Source organism: Hesperophylax consimilis, chromosome 14, assembly GCF_061612785.1.
Source record: "Hesperophylax consimilis isolate HC1 chromosome 14, BYU_Hcon_1.0, whole genome shotgun sequence".
NCBI lineage: Eukaryota > Metazoa > Arthropoda > Insecta > Trichoptera > Limnephilidae > Hesperophylax > Hesperophylax consimilis.
In genome coordinates this window covers 34,586,528-34,600,580 of record NC_142849.1, presented here as the reverse complement: position 1 = coordinate 34,600,580, position 14,053 = coordinate 34,586,528, and the positions used below count along the sequence as shown (strand labels likewise).

Sequence of the window (14,053 nt, the reverse complement as noted above, 5' to 3'; positions counted from 1 at the left end):
GAAGAACGAACTAAGTCATTTGAGCCAGTTTTCGTTCCGAAGAATTAAAAACAATTTTGTACAAAACTAACTGTTTTTAGTTAGTTGTTCTTTATAGCATATTTAAATTTAACACCTAATAATTGTTTTTAGTTCGTTTTGTGGCCTCTCGCAGCGGAGCCCGACTTCTGCTCTGGTACCGGTACACCTTCTACGCCGAGAGGACATCAGCCAGCTGCAAGACCCGATGGCTGTGCTCGACGCACAAGTCCAAAGGTTGCAACGCCGTCATCTACACCGTAGAAAACACGGTCATCTTCGTGAAGAACGAACACAGCCATGAGCCGGTTTTAGCGTCGAAGAATAGAAAATTACATGTTCAAACGTAGGATAACATTGGCTTTGCAGGTTAACTTTTACAGTCAATCAAGGCCGGACTTCCGCTAGAGGCCCGAAAAGCCCGGCCCTAGGGTCACCGGCCAGAGACCTTTTTGTTTTGACAAATATTTCAACACATTTTCCAGGGCCCAGGATAGGTTACAAAAAGGTACACATTGAAAACGCAGAACTTTGAAAGAAATATTTCAACAAATTTCTTAGGGACCCCACTTCGGAGGGGGCCCCGATATAATGAATTGAAAACTGTAAACGAAACGAAGAATTAGATACTGAAGTGTATTTTTTTTTTAATGCTTCCGATTTTGTTGTCCGGGTTAAATCTTCCCCATAGGAAAAACTAAACCCTTCCACTCACTTTTCCACAAATGATCAGCTAGTCAATCAACACTATGCAAGTGCATTATATAAGTTAGTAAAATAAATACAAAACAATACAAGAACAACAGCACGTCAACTCACCAGAGATCAAATGGGAAAAAAAATTCACCGACTCCAGATATTTTCATATCAGAGGGTTCGGCTCGGTAGAACTTCTAACAGGGCCTATAAATCCTACTGATCCCTCAACATAAATATTTAAAAAATCATTCGTTATCCTACATGTATTCAAAATGACCGACTTTTGCATCTTTATATATAAATTTTTCGATAGATCCAATACGCCTAAATTTTTAATGAGAGAGCTAACTAATTATTAATATTATTTATTATAATTAGAGCATAAATATATGTAATTTTGGTACATACTAAAATTAGGTACTATTTAATTAAGATAAGTAAACACCGGCGCGGTCGAGCGAATTGTCGCTTCTTCTTGTTTTAAAGGATATTATGTTATTTGTAGAGTTGTAAGATTATTTCTAGGTAAATTCTTTTTTCAAAAATTTTATTTTCATAAGGTGTATTCGTTATGAAATTTCATTTTAAAATGAATGTACGATTAAATAACCTTAATAACTATTCAATGAATAAGTTAACCTTTATAATTAGAGTTTAAATTGGTTCGAAATAGTTTAGAACAAATACCCGCAGTCCTCTCTTATCCCCGCGGTAGTCTTACGATATAGGATACCACTACACAAGCAAGAATATCTTTGAAATGATTCTTCGTGAACTTACATTGTTTATGTCTGCCTAATTATTGGAATGTGTAGGTAACCGTAGTTATCCGGAGTTCAGATACATAATAATATAAGATCAATAAATGTAATTTTGATTATTTAATATATTTATAAATATAACACAAAAAAAATTTACACAAAAATAAATTTTTATGTATTACCCTTCCCCCCTCTCCACCATTATGTCTTGAATGCGCACACATCACACATTTACACATTTTGTGTAGTATAAAGAAAATTATGGTGTGAGCAACATTTGGCATACTTAGTTTCTGCTTATGAAACGTAGTAGTGTGCAGTCGGTATGGTAATCGCGGCACTGCTAACTGAAAAGTAAAAAACTAAGCTGAAACTTCGCGCGTATTTCGTACTTGTAGATTGATTTCTTGCAACAAATTTATACACTTAGAACGTACTTGTAGATTGATTTCTTGTAATAAGTTTATACATTTTGAACGTACTTATAGATTGATTTCTTGTTATAAGTTTATAAATTTTTTACGTACTTATAGATTGATTTCTTGCAGTAAATTTATAAATTTAAAATAAATTTTGAACGTACTTATAGATTGATTTCTTGTAATAAGTTTATACATTATGGTAGCGTAGACAGAGCTTATTTATTTATTCATGTTCTCCATAAAGCCGTTATACACGGAGACAATTCCAAATATGAGGTATATGTAAGTATAAAAAGGCCATAGGGCAGTTTTGCTATTAACGTGCGTCAAAAGTTAATCTGTAAGGTTAAGTCGAATTTAAGTCTAAAATGCCTGTACATATGAATGCACGCCTCTGATGCCAGACAGTGTGTGTGTGTGAGAGAGAGAGAGATACATACATTATAACTAACTTAAAATTATACGTGTATTTTCACACTTCGAAATTTTAATTCTGTTATCTTATTTGTTATATCACTTAGACAATTTATAAGTCGAAATATTATATTTATAAATTTATTTTTTACTGTTTCACAGTAACTTCCAACTTCCATAAAAGACAATAGCTTTCATGTTATTGGTTGTGTATGTACATTTTCATACGTTATCATTCGATAGTACGGTACCAGACGAAAATTGATTTAGTTTTCTCTACTTCTGATTGTTTTTGTTTTCAGATGTCCCGTTTAAAAAATGTATGTGGTCGCCTCGCAAAATGAAGCTGGCTGTTAAGGCTGTTTCAGCAGGGGCAAAATTACGTAAAACTGCAGCAAAATTCCAGGTTCCAGTGTCGTCTCTCCATGACCACGTCAAAAAAGGTCCCGAGTACAAACATAGACTTGGAGCTAAGCCAGTTTTTTCTTTAGACCAAGAAGTAGAGATACGGGAAGAACTAATTAGACTCTCAAAAAGGTTTACTGGGCTAACACAACAATCATTGAGAAGAGCTGTGTATCGATATGCGGAAAGAAATAAAATTAAACACCGCTTCAACAAAAAAAATGAAGAAGCTGGGAAGCATTGGTTTTATAGCTTTTTGAAACGTTACCCCGATGTAAATGTTCGAGTTCCTGAAGCCACGAGCGCGAGTAGAACGTGAAAGTGGCGATAGTAAATGTTTGAGTTCCTGAAGTCACGAGCGTGAGTAGCGTGTGAAGGAGGTTGTATTGATTTGTTTTGACTAATATTAAGCAATAATTAGTCGCCTGAAATATCAATACAAATTGAAAATATCTCCCGAGTAAAAATAAATGCCGTCAACGGGAATTGAACCCCGTGCCTTCTGATGTCCGGTCAGGTGCTCTGAAACCACTGCGCTATGTCGGCTTATTTCAATTCAATATGTACTAGTACCTCAATCAACAATTACTGCTTATTGTATTTTTTCCACCTGTAAACAACCAACTTTTGTAGGAAAGGCTTTGTTAGTGTTAAATTTCTCACTAGATGGCGTCGAGACATATTATATCTTCATTTGTTGGTGAAATATTTTTGACTTCTCAAATATAATTATTTTTTTAATGAAAAACTAATGTTTATGAGACAAGGTTTTATGAAAAGCGTAAAGGATAACAAATAACTATAAGCAATAATTAGTCGCCTGAAATATCACGGGTTCAATTACCGTTGGCGGCATTTATTTTTACTCGGGAGATATTTTCAATTTGTATCGATATTTCAGGCGACTAATTACTGCTTATAATTATTTGTTAACATTTATGCTATGCATAAAACCTTGTCTTATAAACATTAGTTTATCATTAAAAAAATTCTAATATTAAGGTTGACTGACACATTTTGCTTAGCATGATGAACCATGTTTGGATGATCGTGTCCCTCTCATTTTAGATAATCACACGAGCCACACATCGATCTTCAAGTTCATAAGTCAGACATCTCCAAATGCAAAGTTCGGAGATGATGATTATCCTAATGGCCATCACAAATCATATTTTGTTACAATTATAGTTCCGAGGGTTTTTGATTTTATACCATAAAATAGTGCCAGGAGGCATATATTATTTTATAGTCTGGGATAATATTAGATAATTTTGATTAATCCTACTTCTACTAGTGACCCTGTCAACATCGGCATTTTTAATTGTTTGGCTGCAGTAGTTATTTTAGTATTGAACCAGGATACACCAATACATATAATCAAACATAATTTTTCGGTCTGGATTAAAACAAAAAGTACAAAAATATTCAATTCACCTAAATAATCTTATTCACATTCTATGTATGTTATGTAATGCAATATCATTAATTGAACGTTTATCATAATTGCATTAATTTAACTACAAACAAAAATAAATAAAATAGATAGAGGGTACATTTAAAGACTGCAATTCCGGAGGAGGCTCTCAATGGTTTCGCAGCTGCTGGTATTTGGACAGTAATCCCAGATAAATTTACTGATCAATACAGCTCGTCTCTAAAGGCACCAATGGAGTTACCTGATACGATGAAACCCATGAATCCATATACCTAAAACCATGGAATAAAGAAGTTCATAAGAAATGCCTTGTGGACGATTTGTCGTGATCCAAATATTTGGCCAATCGGGCCTTAAATTTCCATTACAAAACTGTGTTTCATCATTATTACGAAATCCAAATGGGATGAAGATTTGCGATTTCAGGGAAGTGTCAGTAAGATAGATCGCGTGCTAATGGGCTAACTGGGCCATTTGTTTCCATTCAAATTTGTATGGAAGGAACTTTTAGTAAAGTTCTTCAACAGATGGTATGACAGGTATGATTTGAGACTTTCACGGCCAAAAGTATTATAGTGATTTGTTTTTGGGGTATTACATGATTACACATAAGGTATATATCAAGTTTAATTTTTACATATATTGTACCCGTATATATTTCGATTATTTGGAAACCTTCGACTTTGGAAGCATTCTAGTCACGTGGTTGATTAAGCTCAACCTTCCGTGTCCCCTTTTTTTGGTGCATGTTAAAAACAAGTATTAAGTATGCTCAAACAATACCGTCAATACCTACATTATTTTACTTTTAGATTAGGCACATTTGCTATTCTTTTGACTCGTGTACTGTATAGTTGTAAACTTATTTATAAATAAGTTAGTTTGTGAATAAACTAATATTAATAATTTTTAACCTTATTTTAATTTCTAACATATCCCCCACGTAGAAGAGTTTTCTTTCCTTTCAATAAATTGTTCTTTTTTGTAGGTAAGTTTTCTTTAATGGTTAATAGAAATTGTAAATATTCGCATGTTTGTAGTATTTTTTGCGTTATCCAAAATTCTAGTTAATGACTGTATAATATATTTTCAGCGCGGTTCATCCCCTCTAGAGGCAAGGGTAAACTGCTGCTGGTGAACAGTTACACTTACTGGCAGAACGGAGCGTCCAGGAATGGCAGAACGAGGTGGCAGTGCTCTTCCTACAAGTCCAGGAAGTGTCCTGCTGCGGTCATCACCAAGTGGAACATCATCACGGGAGTTAAGTATGCGCATACACATCTGCCGCTCAAGATGACCAAGGGTGCCGGTGTTTTCACGGCAGAAAGTGTTAATAATGTTAATATGTACTATTAAAACAACTTGGAAGAGGAACGACATGAAAAGTGGCTGTTCTCTTTGTACAAGTTCATGAAGTATCATCGTCTAGTGCAACATCATCGCGGTGGTCAAGTATGCGCACACCCATCTGCCGCTCAAGATGACCAAGGGTGCCGGTAATTCATTACCGAAAGTGTTAATAATGTTAATTGTATGTACTGTAAAAGCGGTTCCATGACAAAAGAGCATAGAAAAGTGATTGAAAAACAAACAAACAACAAACTTCACCTAACTAAACCTTTTATTTTATCATAATAACCGGTTTCCTATTAAAACAACCTGGCAGAAATAACGGAAGGAAAAACTTGCAGATATCTTCCCATAAGCTTAAAAGATGCAACAATGAAACTAATCAACCAACAAAACTACAATTAAACTTATAAAAAAATTAATACGGCTTCATTTGCATTTAATATATCGGTAACTTAAGTTTTAAAATATCGATATACTTAAGATTGAATCGTACCTCTAATCATGCTTCTCTGTGCCAGAAGCACAACACACTAATTGTAGCTTCGTGTATTCAAAAAAAATTGCGAAACCTTTGAACGTCTAACCATTCCTTATTTATACCAGGGAGGGAGTGGTATCTGGCTCCAGGGGGTTGGGAGTAACTGGGACTCCTGTGTGGTATTCTCACTAAAAAATGTCTTCCAATGCGACAGTAGTTTTTAGACACGAGGGGTGTGGTCAATCACTTCATTATCAATTATTTTAAAGTCTATTGTAATGAGACCAGCATTACGCCTGGGCTGAGATAGTCTGTCTCACCAAATTAGGCAAATAATATGATGAATTTGTTTTGTCAAGTGTATCAAAGAATAAGCCCAATTCTTTGAATAAATTGTCGTGTTTCTCGGGCATATTATAAATACACTGGGATAAAAGACACTCACCAGTCTCACGGTTGTCCACATTTACTATATGCGAGGCATATTTTTTTTTAAATAAGCGCTAGCCTGAATTGCTTTCGCATTCTGGCACATACACAAGCTAGGCTGTGTAATATGCAGTAGCATATGCGACGCTTGGCCCCTGAAAAATTCGATGAAAAACGAGATCGTATTAATATTTATATTGGTACATAAATCGAACGTCGCCCGCGTTTATCGTTAAATTGTCCTCGTCAAATTCATGAAATTCGTTAACCATACTGTAGGCCGCCGTCATGATTCCTAAGATTTCAACGATCTCAGTGCTGAAAGAAATCATCGAGATCATCAAAGCAGTAACTCATATTCATCATTATTGTATTTGAACACTTTATGATACTCAAGTAAAGTATGGGTGTACCACCTATTGCCAATATATTTATGTCATGTCAATATTTTTTTTCGAAATTGCTGTTTAGATATGTGTTGTTAAGGTGTTAAGAAAACAGATTTAAGTATTCCTACCCAGTTCTAGTCATTAAAACTGTAATACTAATATGTATTGAAAAATTATTGATAGTATATAAATAAGCGTTGGTTACGCCATTTACTCAATACACATCACATTTACACAACACACATACAGACAAGACCGCTGTACTTCGGAGATAGTATTGTTGTATTTTCTGTCATTTCCAAAATACCGCCTTCCCTCTCACTTCACCTCACACCGCTCGTGCGAGCCAGTTTCACTCGCCGCTTTCTTCAACACACATCCGACCGCTGAACCACGCAAAACCAGACCATAAATAAACCACTCACTAGATCGATATTTTTTGGGGCTTTTTGTATGTAACATATTGGTCCTAACAACTATGCCAATATATAGACAGAAAATTTCTTATTCGGGTCTACTTATTATACACCAATGAAAACTCTGAATGTTTATTCCATAGACTTTCAGAGTTTTTCATTGGTGGATAATGTTAGGCAATCATATGACGTCACAATATTTCGGTTCCAATTTTCGATGGCAGTTATACCCCCTGAACTAGACTAACTCCTTTAACGCAAGTTCGCAGTTCAGTAAGTTCGAAGCCACCCTTTTTGCGAGTGCCGCGAGTGTCATTTGCATAGTGAAACACTCAAGTCACTGGATGAAGCAGAGAATTTGCTCCAAATACACGCGATTCTTTCTCCTTTTTTCCTTCGCAACATATTTTCTCCTTTGTGCAATGGTCATTGGTACACAAATTTACACAATCAACGATCCTTCCATTACACATCATTACACAATTTACACACCAAGCGTAATATAAGTTTATATTAGTTTAATATTGTGATGTACCCTAGTCGTTTTCCGCCAAATTAATTTTAACTATTTATTGTGGTATGATAAATTTACTATAATTACGAAATTCCAATTTTTCGGAACCAAATATTTTTTTTAGACAATTATTATTATTTTTTTACTAATTTAAAAGTTTTTGTTTTTAATGTATTATTAATCTCTGTTGGTGATTAAAAATAAAATTTTACGCTGTATCTTAAAGTTGTTTCAATCAGAATATGTGTAGGTATAAAATATGTATTCAACGTTTTTGTGAAAAATCTCCTCATGGGTGCTATTAAACTCATTTATAATGATATGCTAAGCCACAAAGCATGACATGTACTTAGGTAAATTTGTAAAGTACGAAAGAAAGACTTTCTAAAACATTTTGTAGTTTTTAAGAATTGACAAACAGTTCATTTTCAATTTTCCTTCGACAGATGAGGAGTGACTTTTGTACTTTTGAAAAATGTCATCAAACACCACAAATACAATTGCATTCAGTCCATAAAGGTTGAAAAGCTATACCTACCCTAAAATCTATCTTACTCTAAATAGACATTAAATGAAATAAAAAAAAGGAAGATGATTTTCTCACGAAAACGGTGCTATGAAAATAATCCAATCATTAAAATTAACAGTTGACCTCGCGTCCAAAAAGTATGTTTCTAATTTTCTTTTATTTAATAAATCATCGTCAAAATTTCTTCTGAAATCATAATATTTGTAAATAGGCACAAATACCTACTTACTTAATTATAAACTATAGAATATTTTTTGCAACACTTTATTTAATTCAAATAAGGGATTATACAATTTGTCCAAAGGAACGTCACTTTCTGAAAGACAGTTCTTATTTCAAACTTTATTCAGGCAGGTAGGTACCATAATATTGATTATTCCGATTTTACAGCTAGTATTTGATCCAAGCTCATGCCGCCTGTGGAGGTACAAAAAGGTAGTATCCAACTCCGCCACCATCTTGACATCTGGACAGATGAAATCAAAATACGCTCAGTCAATAAATTTTTATCAAAATGTGTTTTGTTCATAAATTAGTGAATATTTTTAAAGTCGCAAACGTTCTAGATTGATAAATATTTGTTTCTGTTACATATCTCTAAACATACAACCGTTTGAATCACAAATATAGATATATATGTGATTAAAACGGTATATATATATATATATATAGACATAGACCATTAAGGTATAGAGGTAGATAGGAACACGAAGAAAAATATGTATTGCTAATTTATTAAAAATCTCTTCAAATTATTGGTAATCCGGTTAAAAAAGAGACTGCAGGTTGAACCCCTCCTTATACACTCCCTTGATTTTAAGCAGTATTTAATATACCCGGATCATTTTTACATTCAAGGTGGATACAGTGCTCAATACATCCCATCACGAACTCCCGGCAGGCAGCTTCTACTGATGAATAGATTCACGTACTGCTTGGAATGCACCTCCCAAAAAGGCAAGGAACGATGGAAGTGCTCTACGCACCAGTCTCAAGGCTGCAAAGCCTTCGTTCACGTACAAGACGGGGTTATAACGTTAGCGAAGGAATCACACCACCATAACCCTCCAAAGTACGGTATTACATCTTATGGTCATCATTTCAAAATTGCCTGTCGTCGTACCTAGAATAAAACGAATTCCAGGAAACGCAAAATCATTCAAGGGTGAGGAAGGATGGAAGCCCAGCGCTGTACCTATCCCCAAGATATGGCTTCTGTCGACGCAAAAAGAAACTCGCTAGCATATTCAACCGATGCACAACATTTTTTTTGGTTTTAATATTAAACGTATCTATATTGAAGCGAGGAACGTTGCAAACACGTATTTCAGGGAACGGAAGACATTCAAAGGCTAGGAAATATTTGTACACATATTAAAAAAAATGATAAACATTACTGAGTTACCTACTACTACTAGTAAATTTCCTACTACCATTGCAGTTGCTTGCGTCGTGATAGAGGACTGCCAACCGAAGAATTTAATTCACGACGCCTAGGTGGGAACCAGACGCGATGCCAACTCAGCCACTAACCGGTCAATATGGTAGTTTATCACCAACAAAGGCAAGGCTTTCGTCCACAGAAGGGGAACTCACTGTAATATTGGCGCAATGTATAGCAATTATTCTGGTCGTAATGTCAGAAAGTGATTTCCGTCGGGAATATACCATTGGGGAAATTCCCCAAAGGTGGGAAACGTTGAACTTTATTCCAATGAACACAAATAATTAACCTTTCCTTGTCGGTGCTCTTAACAGATTTGACATGTCTATAATTATTTCAGTATCTCAAATATTCATAACTCACAGTTCACATTTTAGGTGTTACTCGGCAATACATTAATGCATTGGAAAAAATAATAAAATATCATTTAATCGTTTTGCGTTCACCGTGCCACCATTCTCGAATATTAATAGTAGCCGGCGATCTGCCGGCTGTAATGGACGTACAATGCGTTTTATGGATGGCAGATGTTTTTTCTTCGTTTTCAGCACTAATATGTAATATTTTAGGACAGGTGTCCACACGAACTATTAATTGCATGATTTACATAAGTAATAAATGTAAATTATTAATTATTATCCAACATAAAAATGAGAAAATTCTACATGAACACCCGTGTACTGAGTACCTACACAGCACCGGAGCTCAAATGATTTTCTAGAACCGCAAAGGAAGGATTACAGGGCAACAAAAAGATGGAAGTTCTCCACCCATCTTTTATTTGATTTTTTCGTCTTATTTGAAAAATAAGTAAATTACCAGAATATTCTAATAAGCAAAGAAAGTGTTAATAAAATATATATATTGTTGAATAGAGTTGAATAGACTAGGTTATAGAATCATATACTCTAATGAGACATAATTAATATACGAAATATGATTGTTTAAAGGTAAATATATCGTGTTTTATTTGTATACCCCTTTGTCACGTTTATCCCGCGTAGGGTGTCCGGGGGTCAAGTGCGCTAAGTTCGTGTGGTGATTCTACATGATAAAACAAGTAAAAAAGACCGAAAACTTTCTTCTAATTTTCTACGTTTTAAGGAAGTTTTGAGGTAAAAATGTGAATTATTTGTATTGGAAAAAAAACAAAGAAAGTTATTTATCTTTTTACATAAAGTAGAATCACTCCCGAAGATAGCGCAATTTACACCCGTATATAAAAAAAGGTGACCGGGTATGTCATCAAAATGACAATTCAACATACCTCCAAAAAGTGATATGAAGTCATGAAAAGTGATGAATAAAAAACAAGGTTAAATAGGTTACATAGGTAACTATAAAATCACTTTTTGAAGGTGTGTTGAATTTTCATTTTTATGAAATATCATGGAACCATAAAAAATAGGTTGATTATATTAAAATAAATTGAGCGTGTACAAAGTTCGAATTCGAATTGGATTTTTATTTAATTTATATTTGAATAAGAACGGTCACAATAGCTCGGTGGTGCACCCTTTTGACGTTGTGGGGTTGTTGGGCTTGTCTCATGGTATCAAAAATATAATATAATTATCATGTAATATCTGTAGGTGTATCAGGAGTACGAGAAGGAAGGTATGTAATTTTTTTTTAAAACAAAAGTTTACCGAAACCTGATAAGCTTAAGCGAAAAATGTTAGCGAAATTTTCCACTTTGGAGTAATTTGTTTACATTTCCGTGTTATAACTTTTTCTGTTCCTCGATGTTGCAGGCGGTGATAATCCGGAATTCATCCCATCCAGATCTCCAGGCAAGCAACTTCTGATGCTCAGGAAGTACACATACTGTCTGCAGAACATCGCTCCCAGCGGCAAACAGAGATGGATTTGCTCCAGTCGACAGAACTGTAGAGCTTGCCTCCACCTCTTCAACGGGGTCTGTTCAGTGAGGAACGAAGTTCACAATCATGATCCGCCACCGTACTACAAAACTCCGCAAGGTCAATACGTTAAATTGTCCAAACAGACTTAGTTTTTTACGGGCGTAATGTTAATAGACAAAGTCCGTCAGTATTTTTTAACATGAAAACTCGATCACAGCAAACATAAATTAACAATTCGTCGTCCTAGTGCTTATTTGTCCAAACAACCAACTAGCCAATTTTACAGGGGTGAGGTTTTCTTTCTCTATTCTAATGAAACATTATGATAGGTGAAGGTTAAGATGAAGCTATTTTCGTAAAGGTTAAGGTTACATTAGTTTAAGTAATCCATAGTAAAGTCACTAATTATCGTTTTTGGTACATTCTTTTTAGATTTCAAATGGACATTGACCAATTTGCTAATTGGTTGTTTGGACAATTGAGATCTAGGTCGACGAATTATTGGCAATAACACAAGGCATTCAAAAATTTTCTACTTTTCTATTCAAAACATAAGAAAAACTTAACAACTTTCAAAGATTTTGGACAAGGATACTGTTGTAACTTCCAGTGTTTCTTCAATAAAAATTCTGGATCAACAAAACACTGTGGACTTTCATTTGTGATAATTATAATTGAAGCTTAGACAGCAAATAGGCCAATGTCCTAAATGACCAGGTGATAGGAATAATTCTTAGCTTCCGACCTTGAATAGCAATGGTACCTATTTATAAACCTCTAAATCTCTGTTTTACCGTTACAAGCGCCATCCGTGTTGAGCACCTCTAACTATAATCTAAAATATCACAGATTACTTACAGTCATTTTTTTATTTTTTTATTTATTGTTATTAAGTTTAATTTGTAGAACTCCATTTTATTTTTTATTTTTTTATATATACAATAATATTATTATTGGGTTTATAAAAACAGTTTATTTTTAAACAAGTTCTGCTGTGTAATTATTATTACGCGTGACAGTTGTTTCGCCCTCTAAAGGCATTATCAAACTGTCAATCCATATTGTAAGATCCTATAGTATAGGATAGTCCCAGTGGTGAGCATTGCTCTATGACCAAAAGGAAGTCGTTGTGTAGTTTTCAAGTTCGGGTATGAATAATGTGTGCGTCGAATATTTGAAAATGGCCATTTTATTATCAATTTCCGCTGACTGTTGTGGCCAACTGAACAAATGAGCGAAGTTGCTTACTAAATTCATGGAAAAAACCACATTTTTTTGTTGTTGTCTTGCAAATGTATTCTCTCTAAAGTGTGGCTAGAGCACCCAGTGAGGTTCACACAAGGATCAAACCCCTCAGGATAAATTCGGTTATGGGAACAAACAGCCATTACCTGTGAAGTCAAATTGTTCGCTTTTGGGAACTTTTTGTTTTCAGATACGTTCAGAAATATTCCTTTTATTTGGATTTAACAGCAATGTTGAGTACAGATTTTCCGACCTTCTGACAGCGTCTTTAAGAAAAATAACGGTCAATATGCCAGAGGCTTGAAGGGTTAAATATTAGAGATAAATCAAAAAACACAGTGTGGTTTTTTAATAACATATAAATAAACGAGTCTAGTTTTTGCACTGTTAATTCGTGGTGGAATTCCATTGTAATAGAATTAAAATTAAAAAACTTTTTCACTTTGTTCCACTTATTTATTATTACCAGGACCGGTTTCATCCTACTACGGACATTTTCAGACTGGTAGTTGAAACTCTTATGCTACTGATTTTATACAAACTTAGGCAGGGGTATACAACATTGTTTATATATAATGAATGATTCTATTTTGTTAATTTGAGGTAGGTATTATGAGTTATTTTGTTAATTTAGGGTACATTAGGTAATTATAAAGTTTATTTTTACAAATTATGAATGATGTTACAAAGCAAGTAGATATTTATAGTTCATATGAATATAAAAGAATTTATATAATTAAAAAGGTTTGTGATTTCTGATATTTTATTTTTGTAATGTTGGGATATTCCCTCCTTGTTGCTTAGGGCTTATTGTCAAATATTGATAGCACTTAAATAATAATAATTATTTAAGTGCTATCAATATTTGACAATAAGCCCTAAGCAACAAGGAGGGAATATCCCAACATTACAAAAATAAAATATCAGAAATCACAAACCTTTTTAATTATATAAATTCTTTTATATTCATATGAACTATAAATATCTACTTGCTTTGTAACATCATTCATAATTTGTAAAAATAAACTTTATAATTACCTAATGTACCCTAAATTAACAAAATAACTCATAATACCTACCTCAAATTAACAAAATAGAATCATTCATTATATATAAACAATGTTGTATACCCCTGCCTAAGTTTGTATAAAATCAGTAGCATAAGAGTTTCAACTACCAGTCTGAAAATGTCCGTAGTAGGATGAAACCGGTCCTGGTAATAATAAATAAGTGGAAC

General features: G+C 34.0%; 1 protein-coding gene across 26 annotated transcripts in view; it reads left to right on the top strand.

The window, feature by feature from the left end:
* The window catches only part of LOC149418217 (uncharacterized), a 598,424-nt gene that overhangs the window by 491,020 nt on the left and 93,351 nt on the right, over nucleotides 1-14,053 (top strand). The window contains exon 5 of one of the 26 annotated variants that reach the window (XM_089639763.1): nucleotides 11,461-11,735. The exons of 22 other annotated variants lie outside the window; for them this stretch is intronic. In XM_089639763.1, the coding sequence (XP_089495889.1) occupies nucleotides 11,461-11,720 (260 nt within the window). In that variant the 3' untranslated portion in view covers nucleotides 11,721-11,735. Of the gene's footprint in view, nucleotides 1-132; nucleotides 384-5,247; nucleotides 5,526-9,120; nucleotides 9,405-11,460; nucleotides 11,736-14,053 lie in introns of those variants that run through there. 3 more of the 26 variants (XM_089639760.1, XM_089639762.1, XM_089639783.1) reach the window with 3 other exon arrangements.